Below are 19282 nucleotides of genomic sequence, written 5' to 3'. Positions count from 1 at the left end.
ATCTCTGCAATGCAGCGCCTCCCTAAGACTCTGCACGCCCACTATAGAAGAAAACTCTAAGTCAGCCCAATTTAGGAAGAGGTGGCCTGCAAAAAGGTTCTGGACGGGATACTTGCATAAGAGTACGCAGAGACCGCAAAAAGAGTAGTGCAGATAAAAGAAACTGCGAAGTTCCGACAAGTTGGGAGGGCTAGGGCCCCCAAGTTCATGATACGCCGATTCTTACGTGATTTGAGGTGAGTGAACGGCGGGAGAGACAGAAATTAAAGGAGAAGATTAGCGTCCGAAGCCGGCGTGCCCTCGCTAGCGGCAGTGGCGAAGTGCTGGTGTACATACACCGCGCCGCAAGCAAGAAGGGGGCACGTCTTTAAGCTATAAAAACACAAAAATGGACAAAAGAAGTCCAAATTTTACAAATGTTTCCTTCCCCCCGAAAGGGATAATGGTGGAAGGGACACAAACGCATGCAGCTACCTTGGAGAGTCGTGGGCGGTGAGCAAGGCAGAGAATTGCCGATTTCCGCACATCTAATGAATTGCAGCGGGCTTGAGGAGCTGAAAAATAAGCTTACGCGTTTGCTAGCAATTTTCTCAGTGTCCCGCCACTCCTTAATGCTCACAGAGGCGAGGACCGGCTGCCTGCCGTTGTCGTCAGCACCCCCCTACTTGGATTCAGGAGTACTAGAGGAAGGAAAGTACTGGATTAATATGCGTGACTTGTGCGAACAACACAGATAAATGCTAAACAAGCAACCGTACTTACATATGTGCCGAGACTTGGATGAATTGTTGCTCTTTCATCCTTTTCAAAAAAGAGGCAACAGGGTCTGATTTGCACATTGCTCTGTGTTTTATGCGTTGACTTTATGCAATCCTACTAGCCAATGACGGTTTGGGCGGTGAGCAACGGGAGTGCCAACTGGGTGGTCCACCAGGCTGGCAGAGGCCCGTGGCGGTGTCGTAGAAAAAACTGGGAGCCACCGATGTACTTGAGACTGCGGAGAGGTATGGGGCTGAGGCAGTGGGATTGGAGTTACTTAAAGCAATGGCACTGAGGAATACACCTAAGATATATGGATTCTCCGTGGCCAGGGGCACAAGCACGGCGGCCTCTTGTCTGCAGGCAGAGCGTTCATTGGAGGGAGGCATACGGCTGAGGTATGCCTGAATTACCGTCAAACGCACTCGCATGAGGGCTAGCTCCAGAAAAATTGGCTTCGAAATATTGGCCTTGAATCCCTTTTAAAGGGTAAGCTTTACCGTGCGCTTTGGATGTGTGGTTCAATGTCGCGTTCCTCGTGCGCAAAGGAGCTGCGAAAGAGCAAAGGCCAGAAGGCCCCAAGGCGCCGCAGTAGCAGCCCCTCATCTAGCTCCTTGCTTGCCACCCAAAACTATATAGGGTCTGGGAAGATAATAAGTATCAGCGCTTTGCTTCTACTAGGGAGAGGTTTTCCTAGAACGTATCGTAGGGCTTTCACGTGTGCGCGTCTCCTGATGGGGACGGCCTTGAGGCAGTGGACACGTGTATACGGGGGTCTAGAGAAGGTCTTTGGAGAAAAGGAAAGTTGACGGGTTTCTTTCACATATATGTATATACATACAGCACTGCTTTGGTGGCTTGTAGGGAAGGACAGAGCAAAAATCCTTCTGCGTTCCCCTTTGGGCGGCCTGTTGAAGGCGAAATAACAGCGAAAAGTGGCTACAAAACCATTATCAATCCTCAGGCACCGGGATGCGTCTTGAGCCTTACTTTTGAGGCCCCTGTGCGCCCCGGGTTCCGGCCTGGTCACTTTTGCATCTTGCGTGTATGCAAGCCATGATTTGTCCTAAGCCATCAGTTTGCCAGGCATTGCGTGCAATGCATCCATGTCGCACTGGATGCATTGCGTGCAATGCATCCATGTTGCACTGGATGCATAGCAAGGACTCGTGAGTCCCCCCTCGAAAGCTCTCTCGCGAAGCTCCCCCTCCATCCCCCTTCTCCCCCCACATTCCCCCAACTTTCTCCCCGCTCCACCTCGGTGCTGGTGAGCCGCACACGCTTGTTTATACGCATGCAAGAGGAGCTTGCATGTGCCGCTTGTGTGGAACGTCTATCCGGCCGACACCACTGTTTTTACTGCTCCAAAGCGGAAATCGGTGTTCATCTGTATACGAAAGCGAAGTCCCCTCCTAACTGGTAAAAGCGTAGGCGGTGGTCGCAATGCGCCGCCTAGCAAACATAATCCAGTTGGGAAAGTCTAAAGTGATTTGGGAAGTCTAAGACCACTGACACGGGTAGTCCGGCAGTATGGGCATCAAATACACGCTAAAGGACAAAACCACGCTGCAAAGGTCTAACTCTGTATAAACATAACCAGAACTAAGCCCTCCAAATCAACGCACTAAGCCTAAACTTCATGCTCCGGCGTTGAGCCTCTAGGAGAGTGTGGCCTCGACGCTGAACCCATTGGAGCGAAAGCCCCCAAATTCTCCTGGTGAGGCACAGCAGAGAAGCAGGCATGAGGTCTAATGAGGATGAGGCAAGGCCTGAACCGGGATAGCCTGAACTGCTGCTCGTCTAGGATTTGCAGCAGCTTCTCCTTATCCTCTTCCAGAACCAAACCCTTCGACGCGGTGTCTTTCACCAGCTGCGAAAGAAGCGCAGTGTGGAGGAGCGAGGGAAGGCAATGGGGTTCTCTAAGCGAAAGAAGAGGATCGGCAGACAGACAGGCTGGTTGCAACTACTGCGGTGCAGGGTGAAAAAGAACGCCAGCACTTGACTTGCGGGAAGTACACGGCACACCAGTGCTGCTCAAGAGGGGCAGAAAGGGTCAAAGGCAGCAAGAACAGGGAGCAGAGGATGAGAGGCAATAAAGAGACACAAATAATCGATCTGCGAAGCCTCTGCCGTAGCTAGCGCAAGATGGCTCCTTAGAAAGTGGCAGCGTTCAGGCACAGCAGCGCACACGCCCAGTGCACCCCTCAGGTGTATGTGCACGTAGGGCCGTGTGCAAATAATGATTTGCAATTTGCTTCGCACCTTCATCTTGAGGTTTAGGAGCAGCGTGGCTGCAACTTTGCAAACAGCAAAGCGGAAGCTGTCCGGATAACAGTCTCTAATGTACAATACAAACCGCTTGGCGGAGAGGATCTGCTGTTTATAGTTCGACCTGCGCGCGCCGCAAAGTACCCACAGCACGCACTGCCCCTATTCAAACTCCTGACGGCTCATGCAGCTCCAGTTCGGGGAACGCTGAGACTTTCCAAAAGCAGCCAGTCATGCAACAGCTCCATCCAGTGGCTTGAAGCCTCGTAATTCCGCCTGGTTCCCTTAGCACCAAACGCTCTGCTACAGCCAAAGCCACCCCCCTACCCCCCTCCTTCCCCCTTCAGTCTCTTACAAAAGTCCCTTGCCCATCAGAAGCTCCATATTCCGTCCTCCCTTGTCAAGCAGCTCCTCGTGAACGTCAACAAAGGCGAGAAGCTGCTCCAGATCAGACTGGCAGGCACCCGAATTCAACAGCGACCTCAAAAAAGCAGAGGGGATGTTCCTCCAGAAACAGCAATACACACTGCGCTGGTACTGCAAGCAATGCAGACGAGACTGCAACACACTCCACTCGTATTCGAAACCTGTCAAATTCTGCGAGCCACACGCATACACACGGGCCGCTCAACGCAGATAAAGGAGGATCCGCCGTTGCATGTGGGGTAGAGACATGAACGGCTGATTCTGTAGCTCTATTGAAGGCAAGAGAGCAACTTTGACTCACTGAGGTGCCCTTGTATGGATTAACGGATTTATATGTGGATATTAGGCGCACATGCGTGAGCACATATGTGCGTAGATCTATGTATGTGTGTATATATGCAATAAACATATACATATATTTATATATATTTATATATATATATATATATATATATATATATATATATATATATGGCACGCTCGTTTAAGAAGGCGGGGGCCTCTGCACTGCACACGGTGTCTGAAGCGTAAATACCTCTTAAAACTTCCAGTTACACACCCCCAGCAGAATGCAGTCGTTCAGATTTAAAATGAGTGTTTCCTTACTGCTCTTTTGGGTTTAGGGTGGTGTTCGTGACCCCCCTCTTGCAGCGCGTTTGCCCACGCACGGATCGGATTCTGACGAACCTTCCCAACCGCGAAATCGTTGCTAAGGTCGAGGCTGGTATTCAGGGAAAGGAGAGCACTGCCTCCGATGCACTGCTTGTGGTACAGCCGGTGATACATTTCTCTGCATGCATTGAATATCATCAAATAGAGCTCGCCCTCCCGTTCTTTTCGCAGAACTTTGCGGCGGCTGCAAGTTGCCTCTCCGCTGTCGTGTGCGCGCGGCGACATTGGCAGCTGCAGAAAACACCCACAATTACACTGCATCTCGACTCTTTTGCTGTGTATGAACACCCACACCCCCGCGGATCCACCGAGGCAACCCTTGCCACAAGGCGTCCCTCCGTCTTCTTCACAGACGGGGGCGAAGAGTGCGCGAAAAGTCTCTCTACATGTCCTGAGAGACCTCCGTCTTGGCAGTGGGGTTGGCGCATGTCATGCGCGTAGATCCATTGATTGCAAGCAATGCGAAAAGACAGAGGGAGCCTCCCCCCCTCCCCCCCATATGCGATAGGATGCCTGTAGTAATGGGGGTCGTAGGAGAAGCGAGAAAAGGGGGCGGTAGGCGCTACATGCCTCCGCAAGAAAGAGACATAATTTAAAAAGCGAACGAACTATCCAATCCTTTTGCGCAACACTGACCTCGAAGTAACTTTCTGAACTCGCCAAGGAGAAGCTCGTTCGCACACGTTGAATGGCAAGAGGTCCTCCAGCAGCCTCCTGTTCTTTCATGCTGCGGAGATGCCCTTCATCCATAGGATCTGCTGTTGCAGGAGCTGGACCTGTGCCTAGCCTCCTAAAAAGACGCGTTTGCCCCTCAAGAACCGACGCGAGAGGCACTGCGGCAGGTACGATGCGATAATTTTTACCCTCCATGGGAGTTGCATGCGTGGGGGGACTGCCAGCGGAGGAGACAAAAGATCGGCGGGAGCCGCACGATCCTCCACCCCCTAGTTCGAAGTCGGGGGCACCCAGATTGGTGCGGTGCTTATTCGCAGGCTGCTTGCCAGACAGCAAGCGAAAAAGCTGAGGACGTACAGTAGCAAGGCACGCACATACACATAGATTCACACACATATATACCTATACATGACACACACATATATATATATACTGTGACACGTGTCTATATATATACGCATGCATGGTGTGCGAGTGCGGCTCTGTCCCTAAAGAGAGAGGACGCAGAGCGCATCATGAAGACTCTTGAAAGAGGCATTTTTCGCAAACGTTTTCAAATGCAGAAGCTCGAAAAAGTGTCCGTGTGAGGGGATTTCAGTCGACAGTTTGCCCGTGAACCTGCGTGTGGAAATGCTGCTTGGTATGCGTCACGACTGGACGGGAGGAGGGAGCAACTGAACGGGGAGGGGAGAAACGGCCTTCGAAGAAAGGAGGAAAAAAAGCTGTCTGCTCGTTTCTGCGCACTCTGCGTTTGTGCCTGCGTGGGCCTTGACTTCTGTCGGGGAGATTGTTGAAGATGAGGGTGGCGTCGGTGTCGAATCTTGGAGCTCCCGCCGGCTCTCTGGGAGAGTTTCCGTCCACGATCATCGGCCCCCCGTTGAGGCTGATGTTGAAACACGGGGAGGCAGGCGCGAGGAAAGAGGCTCCTCCCCCCCCTCCTGCCCCCTCCGGAAGAAGCGACACAGACCTGTTGCCTCTGAACGCACCAACTCCCGTCTTGCTCTTCGAAAGCCCAGGTGTATCGACACCCTGGCGTCTGCCCCTTTCCTCCTGCTTGCTGCCGAGACTGTTGAGGCCAACAGTGCGGCTGCGTCTGAAGTCAGTTCCCGAAGACGTCAAGCGGGAGACAGGAGTTGCGTCTACATGCAGAGGAGCCATGACGCGTTTGAGCGTAGTGAGGGCCCTCTCCACCATGCCTCCTCCGCCCCCCCTTTCCTTCTTCTTCTCGTTCGAGTGCTCGCCTGGAGCGGTTCCCCCCCCTCGACACGTGAGGGTGTACAGCGGTGCCTGTGTCATCGGATCTTTGCCCTGCAGAGTCACTTCCAGAACGTCGACGTTCGTGCCACCTTCGCTGCCGCCATCGCTGCACGGCTCGGAGGGGGCGAGCAGAACGGAGACTTCGCGATCTGCGGGGGCTGTCGTCGTGGCGTGCTCTATGAGCCGCAAATTAAACTTCGGATCAAAACCCCTCGACTCCGACGGCTTCAGGCCTTGCCCAAGCGCTGCCAGACTGTGTGCCTGTCGCTCCTGCATGCGCGCAGACACACAGACATGCACACACGCACACGCCGCCTTGCCGCCGTACAGGGCGGATCGCCAGACAGACTGCAGGCAGGGAACCTTAATACGAACACAGAGCGAGAGACGTACGGCCGAAGACACAGAGATGCAAACACACGTTACGGCCGACATGCAGCAGCGCAGAAGGCAGCTGAAAAAAACGCCACCACCTAGAAGCAGGAGGACCTCCAGCGGCGAGGCAGAAAGGGAGGTGGAAATGGAGGGGGAAGAAAGGGCAGAAATGGAGGGGGGAAGAAAGGGCAGAAATGGAGGGGGGGAAAGGCAGAAATAAAGGGGGGAAGAAAGCAGAAATGGAGGAGAAAAAGGTAGAAATGGAGGGGAAAAAAGGCAGAAATGGAGGGGGAAAAGGCAGAAATGGAGGGGGAAAAAGGGAGAAATGGAGGGGGGAAGAAAGCAGAAATGGAGGGGGAAGAAAGGGCAGAAATGGAGGAAGGGAAAGGCAGAAATGGAGGGGGAAAAAGGCAGAAATGCAGGGGAAAAAGGCAGAAATGGAGGGGAAAAGGCAGAAATGGAGGGGAAAAAGGCAGAAATGGAGGGCAAAAGGGCACAAATGGAGAATAAAAGGCAGAAGCGGAGAATAAAAGGCAGAAATGGAGGGGTAAAAAGGTAGAAATGCAGAAGTAAAAGGTAGAAATGCAGAGAAACAAAGGCAGAAATGCAGAAGTAAAAGGTAGAAATGGAGAGAAACAAAGGCAGAAGTGGAGAAAAAAGCAGATATGAGGAAAAAGGTTGGATTTTCTACCGACTAAACAGAGGAACCCGCCACTAGGACATGTATCCGCAAATGCGCGTTTAGAGAGTGTAGTGAAGCGCAACAAGGGGGCGAGTGCTCCTGACTTGTTCGGCTTCTGTGCGTTTGCGGAGGCACCCCCTCTCTCGCTCTCTGGAGGGCTGCGCATCAGGAGAGGCAAGTACAGAGGAAACCACGGAGGGTGTGACTTCTGCATCGCCATACGCTTGATCGTGGCTTCCTTCAGCTCCCCCAGTCTTGTCCTCTGCGACTATCCCCTGCTGAGAAGCCTCAGGAAGTTGCGATACGAGGTGCACGCTGCCTGGAGCAGCTTTGGTGGAAACTGCAATTTTCTGCACAGCGGTGATAGGTGAAGGACCCCTCACACCTCCCGAGACGAGCGATCCTCCTCCCACGGCTGCTCCCCCTCCAGTGGAAGCGTCTAGAACCCCCCGCTTCATCATGTCGGAAGTGCACGTGTCAGTGATGACGTCTCTGAGCGAGACACCAGGTTGAGGCGAAGCAAGCAGCATCGAGACACCACTCGGCGCAGGCAGGGGACTGCGCGAGCCTCCTCTGCATAAAGCCGCCTCATAGCTGACACTGCTGTCGAAATCTCGAGCATCCTTTTCGCCTTCTTGCTGCTTTCCGCTGGGCGTCTGAGTGGCTTCCTCCTCTCCCTCCTCCTCGTCCGCTCCGTCCTCCTCTTCCTTGTCTTCTTCTTCTTCAGGCACGACCCACGAGTATATCGCTGCCTCGTGGAGACACATGAAGGCTTGCGTTATGTCGGGATTCTTTATGTCCAAATTTCCCAACCTATCAACTTTCCGCCACCCAAGACGCGGCACCACACGATCTGCATGTGTCAATACGTCCGTCCCTGAGACGCATACAACATACACATACATAGACACATAGAGACATACATAGAGACATAGAGACAAATAGACACATAGAGACAAATAGAGACAAATAGAGACAAATAGAGACAAATAGACACATACATACATACACACATACACATACACACACAGCCACATACACACAGACACAACAGCCAGCACACCCACGCCATCTCCCCGCCTTCTCCACCAAGTGCCTTTCCCCCCGATCCCTCTGTAGTCTTCTACGCATGCATAAATACCCGTGGCTAAAACAACACATTCCCAGGAGGCCTACTTTCCTTTCCCCCCCCCCCCCTGCCCTCCTCCCTTCTCTCTCCCCCTCCATCCCTCCTTTCCCCTCTTTTTGCATCCCCAGAGACTGTGCAAAATACTATCACTTAGAGTGCATGCACACCCTTGAATAGCCAATGATTCTCAAGGGCCTTCCGATCCTCCAAGTACTGGTGATCTATCATGCGCATGACAGCCTCTAAATAAACGCGCCGAAACGGCTTGGGGGGATAGGGATTCAGCAGTCGGTAGAGCAGCTCAAACGTAATCCCATTGATCAGCAGAATGAGAAACACGCTTCCACTAATAAAGAAGGAAAGCGTATTTGTCAGCTCCGCATCCAAGTCACCATCACGCTCGATCCGAAGTCCTAACGCCAAGACAATGCCGCCGCGCAAACCACCCCATACCAACAACACTGCCTGAAACGCACAAACAAAATATTTGAATGAATATTTATGAATGCATATATATACACACATACAAAAACACATACAAAAACACATACAGAAACACATTCAGAAACACATACAGAAACACATACAGAAACACATACAAAAACACATACAGAAACACGTACAGAAATGCTCACAAACACCCACATACACATACACACACTATACAGAAACACAGAAATACACCCACATACACATACACATACACCCACATACACATACATACATGCACATACATACAGAAACACAAATATATACATACACAACTGCTACCCCTACTAAAAAGTATATATCTCCATAAGGAGAAAGCGCGAAAACGCAATTCTACACGCATACACACACGGATCAAAAAACCACTTGCGGAGGCTAAGGAATGCATGCATGCACAAGAAGAAGCTCGTCGTGGACGCATATCCAAGCAGAAGCGCATTAAAAGGAAGCGGCAACTGCGTGTGGTGCACCCTGACGGCTGTTTCCTATGTGCATGCATTTCTGCCGCTTGCTTTCCCCTCAAACGTAGCACGACTGCGAAGCCTCGGGAGTGTGCCAGTCCAGAAACAGCCTCAAGCGACGCGATTGCCTACTTCTTTCCAAGAGAGGCCATAGCCAGTGCGTCTCAGAATTGGAACGAAAAAGATAATCATGAAAATCCTCGCGGCGTTGAGGTACAAGTAGGTAACCAGCAGATGCAACCAATACGTAAGCCCGTCGTCTCGCGTGAAAACAGAACTCATCATCCCGTAGGTCACTATGCCTGAAACTATGAAAATCGTGCAATTTGCCATCAAGGCTAAAGCTGCAAAAAGCGAACCCGCAGACAGACACACTATACATACATATACATCCATCCATCCATCCATCCATATATACATATACATGCATATACATGCATACATATACATGCATACATATACACACATACATACACACATACATATACACACATACATATACATACATATATACATACACACGTACATAGATCGCAACACGGAGGGTCAGGAAAGACAGCCAAAAAACTCCGCAACAGACGGTGTGGCTGAGCAGCAGACAGATGAGGGGCCTCAAGCAGGCAGCACCTCGCGAAGTTGCTCAAGACTGCTAATTGTTACTAATGCATGCAGCACCGCTAAAGCAGCCCGTGCACATGTGCATGCGCACACGCATGTGTATGCACATATGCACACATACACCTGTACCCCCACACGAACACGCATGCATACGTACATATACAAACGCACGGAAGGCAAGTTCGCCTCACAACAGCACAAATCCCGCACATAGGCAACTTGGGCAGTGGCCGCCTTTATCGAGCACATGGCTAGTTGCCTTTTTCACCCGACGCTGCGTCTGTTGAGAGGGGGTATACATACACATGTGCATCCGTCTCTTTTTGTTGCATCACGCACCTGCCACGAACGTGTGATGCTTGGTCTGAGCATCCCTGTCCAGTGCAATGTGCCCGTATGCCTTTATGAAGAGGCCGTAGCAAACAGCAGTCAGCGGGCCTGAGAGTGAGAAGACGGCTTCGGCTAAGAAGTAGGAGACGTAGCAGAAGGTGATGTATGCGAGACACTGCATGAGTGGGTGACGCCGGAAGAAGAGCAGCCAGGCATATGCAACAAGCCCCACGGCAATGCCAAATGCGGGGCCTAGAAAAAGCAGCTTTACGAACATGATGAAGGTGGAAAAAGGAGTCTCTGCAACTCCCTGGAGGAGGAAGAAGAAAAATTGAAACAGCAGGACGGCGCTGCCATCGTTAATTAACGATTCCCCTGAAAAAAAAGGCGCAACGGCAGATAGACACGAGACACAGCGTTCAGAAGACACGAGACGCGGCATTTTGGAAGGGAGGAGGCCTCCCCTGTCCGTCAATTTGTGGGCGCATGCATGGATCACGCATCATCATCACGAAGCCGCTTCTAGTGCGTTTGGCGAGCTGAGAAGAGACGCCCTCTCGCGATTCCTCTGTTTGCAGGCCGGAGAACGGGGGAGAAGGATAGAGCCTCCGGCTAAATGTTTGCCTCTCTGTCTCTCTGGCTAGCTAGCTAGCTAGCTAGCCGTCCTCGCTTAGGCCCATGGTGGATTTCGAGGGCGTCGGTCAAAACACCGTAAAATGGAATTCGACGGAGATTGATGGATAGATAGATATAAACAGATGCATATAAATAGATACATAGATACATATATATATATATATGAAGACAGCGGCCATCTCGTCATGGCCTCCCCTCCTCCCCGTCTGCTTCGTTGCATGCGCCCCTCCTTTTTCGTGCTCTCGCACACAGACTCTTTTTCTCCCTTCTCCATCATCCGTGACGCCGTGCACACGCGGGCATGCTAATGCACGTTTGCAGCCAGAAATGAAGCGCCTTACCGTCGAACATGGTGCAAAGCTTGTCAGATGCATTGACTGCATTTAGGACTGAGAGCACAGCAACAGGGTCTGTCGACGATAGCGTGGCGGCGAGAAGAAAGGCTGCTGTCCATGCTCGATCTGCCCATTGGTTGCCAATGAACGTGTAGTAGAAGAGCACACCCAGAATTCCAACCTGTAGAGCGACTCCTAAGACAGCCAGCGTTAGGCCCCCAGCCAAGAACTTCTTGAATTTGTGCCAGTTGATATTCTGTGTTGCTTCGTACAGCAGGATCGGCATCATGACATAGTACACGATGGAGCTGTCTATGAATCGCATCTCTAGGATGGCCGTTTGGAGGATATTGTGCCCACGAATCGGAGCTTGAAATGAGGCCCCTGGGGTCGCTGCCGATCCCCCCGGCTTCTCCCAAGGCTGCTGCGGCAGGAGTGCCGGAATAGAGGCAACTCCGTATGCTGCCATGCCGAACACGAACCAGACAATAGAGACTGGCGGTGGATACACGGGGATCTTCGAGACCAGCCACTGGAGGAAGATGGCAAAGAAGAAGAGGAAAGAAAAGAAGGCGAGAGACGGCGCTATCGGGATGGAACCGGTGGGTGTCTCGATCTGCTCATCTTCGGACAGACGCCGCACGGAAGGCTCTCCAGCTGAATAGTGGGGGGCTGATGAGGCGAGGCCACTCGGCCCGAAGATGCGGGACTGCTTGACATCAGCAGAGTGCAGAGCAGATGCTGCATTGCCAAGAGGCAAAGATCCCTCGAAGTGGGATGCGCCTCCGCGGTCCGTGGAACGGAAGATTCCAAAGGCAGGCGCAGATGATACGAGAGCGCCTACGTTTGAATGCCGCCATATGGCGCACAGAGCCGCCAGCACACAGAGTGCAAAAACGGGATACAAAGAATGCGTTGGGGGATGTTCAGGGCGGCGTTTTGGGGTGTGCCCTTCGCTGGAAGCCGAGGCCGTCCTAGATGACGGAGAGGCGTCGCAGAGACAGCGTCGAGTGGTCGCTAAGAAGCCACTGCTGCCGTGATCGAGAAAAGAGGAGAGGGCAGCGAAGGTCCTCTCCTCCAGGGTCCCCTGCATTTCCCTAGACCGGAGGATAGAGAGGACTAATACTTGAAACTCTGGATACACAAATGAGTCGAAAAGGTTCTATACAGATTCCAAATGAGTCCGCGGTTTTTCAGAGGGCTGTCGCGAGCCTGAGCCGTAGGTACACTGCAGACACGTCGGACCTCCTGGATCCAGAAATGCGAGCGTTCGGGCATAAATTACCCGTCATGTGGTTTAAAATAGAATAGAGTGGCGAGAACACAGGAAAAAACGGTCCTAGGCCAATCAAATAGGCTACTTGAACGCAGATGCCACCCCATGACGGCTTAAGGATAGCTGCAAAGCTACATCGCAGACTTGCGCTCCGTTTTTCAAGCAGATCAAGAGGGTTCAGAGCCAAATAGCTACCCTAGAAGACTGCTCTTTGAAAGCTGTCAAAGAAGGTGCGGCACTGTGGCGGTGTAGATACACCTTGTGGGGCATGCAGGAGCGGCCTGGTCTGCCGGGGTGTTGCGGTCCGCAGACTTCCGTCAGTCGTTCTTCTATGGAGAAAGCGCTTCTTCGCCCTTAATTCGTCCCAGTGACTCCTTCGCAGCTTAAATAGTGCTGCCCTTTTTCTTTAGGGTCATGGCAGCGCTGTTGCGTTGCTGGTTTCAACGTCTGTGGAACGGTGAGAGTGCTTCTCGTGGGTAGGCACCGCATAAAGCGGATATACCTGCCCGTGCACGCGAAATTCGCGTGCGGCGTGGGTATTCTTGTGGCTTAGCCGCTCTTTCGACAGCAAGGGACGGTATTTTGCGGTGTATTTTGCTGTCCACCTAGTAGTAGAGCGACGGCACGCCGGACTCGCACGCTTGCAGTGGTCAATGGAAAGCTGATGTATTCCGAATATCATTGTTTTGACGTATTTGCCGTTATCAGCAGCTGAGGAACAGAAAACAGAAGCGATGAGTTCGCTGCCCTGCGTGCGTTCGTCCAGCTTTCTTAAGAGTTCTGCATAGAGGAAGTTTCAGTTGCACGCACAACATCTGCACATTGGGGTGTAAGCACGACGAAGGGGTCGGCAGGCACTCTTGCCTCAAGCCAGCGGAGATAGGTGCCCCTGCTATGCGCCGTTTGCCAAGTGATTGGACGAAAATGTAGACTGGGGAGTTAGCATTACTGTTGAAGCGCGCATCCTGCAGAGAAGGAGGGCTTGTACGTGATCGAGCCAAAGAATCCAACATCGGCGTGGTTTAATGCTCTCGCTAAAGTCTCTGTGGGGATACACTAAGTTTATACCCAGTAGAAGCCTGATAAGAAGCTCTACTGCGTTTCTGAAAGAGCTTTCTCCTTCTTTTCCTGCACCTAGTAGAGTGTACCGCTCTGAGGAGAGAGGAAGAGTGTAGTTGGTTGCACAGGCCTGCACCCCGTATGTCCTCCGACCACTTGTGGCTAGTTGCACATTTCAATTACCGCACAGGTACTCAACGTTGCATGTTATTTTGTCGGGCTCGTACTTCTCTAGAAGGAAGGGGTTATACGAAAGGCAAGCCAATTAGTCAATTCTTCGTTAGCTAAATCCAGCTGGAGCTGGGGGAAGTGTTTATGTGTGGCTGGACCCGTCGTCTTGGAAGGGGCAAGCAGAGGCTTCTTGCGCTCTATCCCGCCGATCCAGAGAGCGGCAAAGTGTACCTATTGGGGAATGTCTGCACAGCATCGTCGGCCTGGGATTCGTGCAAAAGTTCAAAAACATTGTTGAGTGTATTAGGGCTGCATACACTGCATGGAGCCCTGAGTCTCTCCTCCCGTAAGGCACTTCTATCGCGCTCTCTTCTGACGCTGCCCCTATACGAATCTGCATGCGTGCTTGCTCCTGTCCTGCCCCCATATAATTTCCCTGCGGGCCGAAGAGTACGGCAACAAAAACACTGCGCGAGCAGGCTAATCCACACCGTCTGCTCAAAATAGGGTGCCCCTTCTGACTCTAAGGAGGGCTGAGAGTCTCCAGTCCAACTGATGAAGCCCTTCAGTAAAGGGTCACCCTTTCGGAAAGCCCGCAGGCTAATGGTTATTGCCATTAATTGATATGTATGGGGCTTTTTGGAGTAGGGAGAGCCCTCAGTGCCTCCTTTCTGTTAGCGCTTTCTTTTACCAGGGAACAAGGTTGCTGTGATCAGCGACACCCTTCCACATTCTATCATCGCCTCTGATGGTGTAGGTGTCATAAGTTTTGTTTGGATTGAACTGCGGGCACAGCAAATTGACAGCACGCAAACAGAGAGCGCGAGAAAATGACGTACGATGCAGTGATAGTCCCGGCAGGTGGTGCATGCATACATACCCCTTACACCTGGCTGCCCCCCTAGGAAGCAGTTCACCACGAGAAAAAGGAGGCACTGCAGCGGCTAGATCTATCTACCACGGCTTTTCACGCAATTTTTCGCTGTCTACGAAGTGCAGCAGCAGCCCTGTACCCGCATGCAGACTGCGAGCATCCCACACCAACACTCTGGCAACCATGCCTCTGATGGACAGAAAGTCGCTCCTCTAAATTTTTTCAGCAAAGTGTACAGCGCGCGTACAACTTCCCATCGCGAGGCCGGAAAGATGTGCTTGTTGCGCTCAAACCACTTCTTGTCTACAATTTTTCCCGCATGCGAGTCTTCCTTCTCCGTCCGAACGTCATTAAAGACGCGAACGTCATCGTGCGCGTCAAAGTGGAAAAGGGGTCCTGACTTTCCCCGAGCCTTGCTCTTGATCAACTCGAAGAAGGTAACGTTCTGCAGGCACGCACGAGTCGACGTTTAGACCGACTCAGCAGACGCGCATGCTTGCGGCAACGGCAAAATGCATGCATCGCAGAGGAAGGGGAGCAGACTGCCGGGTTGCAGACACACAAACACACGGTGTCAAGCTCTCTGCGGGAAGGATGCGAAGACACTTCGAAAAGCAATGTGCGTGATGACATGGTGGAAGGACAGAGGCACACGGCCGCCCCCGTGAAGAAGGTTCATCAAGAACCGATTCGGCAAACGAAAAGCGACAGCTCTTATGCAACAAACAGGTCCACGAAGTGAGATGAGAAGCAAAGCATTCGACTCGGAGCTTGCATATCAAACAAGTCCCCCTAGAGCACATGTGGCTTCATCCCTGCTGCTGTTGCTCTGCGGCGCGACACAGGACGGCCCTTGTCACTGCCTCAGCACCTCGCTTCTCTCCCTTTCTCTTTCCAACCCTCCTGCTCCTCTGCCCCCTTCCCCAGTGTCTTGCTGCGGCCTTACATGCGGCAGAATGAGGTCCTCCTTGACGTACATCAAATTCTCCGTAGCTACAGAGCGCAACTCAACAAATTCACGCTCCAGCTCACGCTTCGCCGTTGCCAAAAATTCCCCAACTGTCGAGCCGCGCAGCACCTGAATGCGACGGCGGTGCCCCGTTCCGTCCCAATAGGAATATGTCACGCACAGAGGCATGCCTGCAGAAAGACAGAAAAAGCGTATTCGAGGATGTGCATGCAGTCCTGCATATCGCAGGATAAACATCCCGGAATCCACATGCATGCACTGAGACTGCCAACTCCAAATCGCAAAGTCGCAGCAGCGCGGGACTGCTAGGTGCGGCCAGTGGCTCTGTGGAGGGGTGCGCATCCACGAAGAGTGCCCGTGCAAAGCAACTAAAACAAAGAGCAACGCAAGCCAAGCAACGACCACAGACATGGAAAAAATTGACAGCACTCAGATAGAGCACCGCACGTACAAGACAACTGGACTTGGCCACACTTAGGAAACAGAGGCAGCAAAAAACGTGTTTTTGTGGCATTTTACTTGACACCCAAAGCCCCAACAGCCCTCTAGGGCCACGTGCGCAGCGAATACAGTGCGCGCGCATGCAAATGGATATACATGTCTACAAATGTACAGTGTAAAATGTATCTCTGTACAGTATGTAACACACTGTATATCATGTAGATATACAAGAAATACACATGTACGTCTATTCGTACATACATATATAGATGTATATGCAGTATGTTCTATGTACAGAGAGCTTTCTGTGTGGGGAAAAGGCCCTGTGTGCATACACTGGAATTTCACACACGCACATGGTGGAATTTTTGTGCATACATATGGCATGGGTGTATATGGACAGGCCTATCTGCGACCTCACGTTTTTCGCGTTCTTCCTTTTGTCTGTATTCTTCGATCAACTGTTGTCGTTCTGCAGCCAGCTGGGCGTCCCTCTCCTTGTCCTTAAGATGCAAAGCGCCTCATGAGAAACACGGAAGGAGGTGGGAGTGAGGAGATGCGTGTGCAAGGCACCCTTGCTTTCGGCACGGTGTCAAAGCGCGACTCAAAGAAGAGGGTCTGGGGAGGCGTAGAGACGGACTTAGATCTTGCCTTTTCAGGCAGCAGCAGACACTGCTGCAGACTTACGGGGAGGTAACTTGTGTCAACGCTTGGATCCTTGCCGATTCGCTTTCTTATTTTGAAGACAGTCCCTCCAGCAGGATCAGCGGGAGAGGGAGAAGACGCACTACGACGGGCTGCATCTGCACGGACGGAGGGAGCACAGGCCTTTTTTTGAAGGCAAGATCCGTGCATGCAAAAATACACCTGAAATCCCACGTAGCCACACATCATCCTACAAGGCCAAAAGCGAGGCGTGACAGAAAAATACGCATGCCCATTGCACGCCCCTACGGAGATCCTCCCGCTTCCCTCCTCCCCCCGCCTTCTCCCCTCTGAGTTTAGGCGCTGGCTAGCTGGCTAGCTAGAATGCATCTTCCCATCAAGAGCGCCGAATACCTGATAGGCCTGCAGTATGTGCTTCCGTGGGGGAGTGTTGCACAGCTTCCTCATTTTTTTTGACGTTCGCTCGCAACGCACAAGCCGCATCCGAAGACGGCGTCTCCGCAGCAGCCTCCGTCTTTACCCCCTCTCCCCTGCAGCCTCCTCTCTGGGAGGCAGTTTCCAATTTTGCAGGAAAGCTCTTGACGCGTTCGTTGCTCTCTTCCTCCGCAACAAGGCCCTCCCCCCCCGTTTCAGCTGCACTGTCGCCTCCCTCATCTTCTGGATCGGCGGGTTCTAGAACCTCTTCGACTTGCTCGTCGCAAAAGGACAGCTTGCTCTTCGCCAGGCGAAATTCGAATTTGCGCTTCTCCTGAAACTTCCTGAGCCATTACACACGCGCATCGCCGAATCCCACTCTTGCAAGAATGCTGCTGCAGCCGCACTCAGCAGGCGGGGAGGTGGCCAGGTGCAGGGGAGGCGAAAAAGAGAGGCCGAGGAAGGAGGCTAAAACAAAAGGAGGCAAATCGTATGCGCGTCATGAATATATCACGCATGGGGAGAAAATCTTTCCGGCGGGAAGGGGCGGCATGCACACGCATGCGCACACGTCGCATTTGCTACATTTGCGGGGAAAGAAGAAAGACCGGAGGAGGAAGCGAGGGGGGAGGAGAGGGGGTCGATTGGAAATACAGGCGAAGGCGGAATATAAAGAGAACCCGCCTGGATACAAAGGCAGGCACTCAGGGTGTTTCAGACAGAACTAGAAGGGAAAGAGTAGGAAGAGAGGTGCGCAGAAGGCGAGAAGGAGTGGCCCCTAGACAGAGCGCCCAAAAGAGAATCAGTCATAGAGGAAGGCACACGCACCAACACAAATACAGATACAAATACGAAGAGAAGGGGAAACCTTCAATAACAAAGATACTTTCTGAGCTCAAAGTCTGCCATCAATATATTCGAAGGCGGCTCGACGTACTGTGTAAAGAGCGCCTTCGCCTCGTATTTGATCTGCTCCTCTAGCTTCGCCCTTCGCACTTTAAAGTCCTCAGCGCTGACTAGACCGACGGTCTCCTTCTTGAACTGCTCTTCCAATCTGTCTGCCGCTGAGCCTCCCCAATTGATATTCTTCCGTTTTGTGCCTTTGGTTTCTAGCTTCTCCTTCGCCTCCTGCAGGTGCTGCTGCATCTTTTGGCGCTGCTGCAGCAACCGAATCGCCCTTCCCCCCTCACTCGCGTGAATGGTCTGCAGCACCGCATTGCCGCCCTCTCCCACAATCCTGAAATCCATCTTGGGTAGGGTTGGGTAGCCGTTTACGGCTTCCTTGGTCCCCCGATTTCTCGCAGCAGTCTCGAAACTTCCGAGGCGAAGGTGCCCCGACAGAAACCGCAGAAAGTGCGGAATAAAGAAAAAAACGCCGCTAGGATGCAGAAAAGTAAGTGGAAAGAGAACAAGGGGAACTGTGGCACGAGAGGCGGTAATTTACTCCCGGTGGGTGGGCAGTCTGGGCTGTCTGTACAGGGCCGCGAAGGGCCGAAAACAACAATTCATGTGCAAGAGGGACACAAATACAGGCTTATGCGTCATAAAAGAGAGATCAACGTCACTTTCACTCCCTTCGAACAAGAGAGCACCCGGTTCCTCGGGAAGGCGAGAAGGAAGGGCGAAGCAACAGCAGTCGCTTGTGCTGTTGCTTCGCCTCCACTTTCCAGCGATTGGAACGAAACGAAGCCAGATATTATCCCTATTTCTCATCGGTTAGTCCTTCGTAGTGCAGCACGGGTCCGTAATATGAGTTTCTAGGGCTGCAGCGGGTGGTGCCAGCTGCCGTAGGACTCCTGCGCATGCAGCTAGCACGCAAAATTGCCAGCGCAGCCTACGGACGGGAGGAAGGGGCGCTCCTCCGCGAGACACAGGACGACTGGCTATGATTGCTGCTGTTGTGTGAGCTGCTGCGCTGGAAAGTAAGTAGGCCGTTTGCTTAAGAGAGGCTGCAGTGTGGACATGGTGGAAAGATCTGAATGTTCGGTGTCGGGGCTGTTAATTTAAGCCATAGAAGAAAGCGCACAGCGATGAGAATTTAGGCCAAAGGACGTCTTCGGAGCGCTGTAGGGCCCTTTTAATTTAACTCTTGAAAGAATCCTTGTCGGCGTGGGCTACCCGTGCATCTTAGCCCATCGATGCACTCCATGGTGTCTTTGCATCTCCTGTGGGGCCTCCCACTCAAAAGCTTGTAGAAACGATCATCCCATCCTAAATCGAACGCTGCTCGGCCGCTGCCGTACAGGCGAGGAAGCCCTCTTGCCTCGATTCCATATAGTGCTGGCGTCCCTTGGCACCT

The 19282-nt window shown here is 52.3% G+C and overlaps 2 protein-coding genes across 2 annotated transcripts; both read right to left on the bottom strand.

The window, feature by feature from the left end:
* Nucleotides 1-4072: 4072 nt before the first annotated feature.
* LOC34619458 lies at nucleotides 4073-12205 on the bottom strand. The gene is made up of 8 exons (XM_026338734.1): nucleotides 11294-12205; nucleotides 10151-10451; nucleotides 9326-9537; nucleotides 8411-8708; nucleotides 7198-7991; nucleotides 5545-6327; nucleotides 4735-5145; nucleotides 4073-4162 (listed from the first exon to the last, which is right to left on the bottom strand). Exons 1-8 carry the CDS (start codon nucleotides 12203-12205, stop codon nucleotides 4073-4075), a joined length of 3801 nt encoding a protein of 1266 aa, XP_026194519.1.
* Nucleotides 12206-14305: 2100 nt separating this feature from the next.
* LOC34619459 lies at nucleotides 14306-18231 on the bottom strand. The gene is made up of 8 exons (XM_026338733.1): nucleotides 17921-18231; nucleotides 17153-17327; nucleotides 16956-17083; nucleotides 16591-16798; nucleotides 16325-16406; nucleotides 15439-15632; nucleotides 14740-14937; nucleotides 14306-14401 (listed from the first exon to the last, which is right to left on the bottom strand). Exons 1-8 carry the CDS (start codon nucleotides 18229-18231, stop codon nucleotides 14306-14308), a joined length of 1392 nt encoding a protein of 463 aa, XP_026194518.1.
* Between the last annotated feature and the right edge of the window lie 1051 nt (nucleotides 18232-19282).

This window comes from Cyclospora cayetanensis, unplaced genomic scaffold (assembly GCF_002999335.1).
Source record: "Cyclospora cayetanensis isolate NF1_C8 unplaced genomic scaffold, CcayRef3 CcayRef3_contig_3, whole genome shotgun sequence".
Taxonomy (NCBI): Eukaryota; Apicomplexa; class Conoidasida; order Eucoccidiorida; family Eimeriidae; genus Cyclospora; species Cyclospora cayetanensis.
This window is presented reverse-complemented; position numbering and strand designations above follow the sequence as displayed.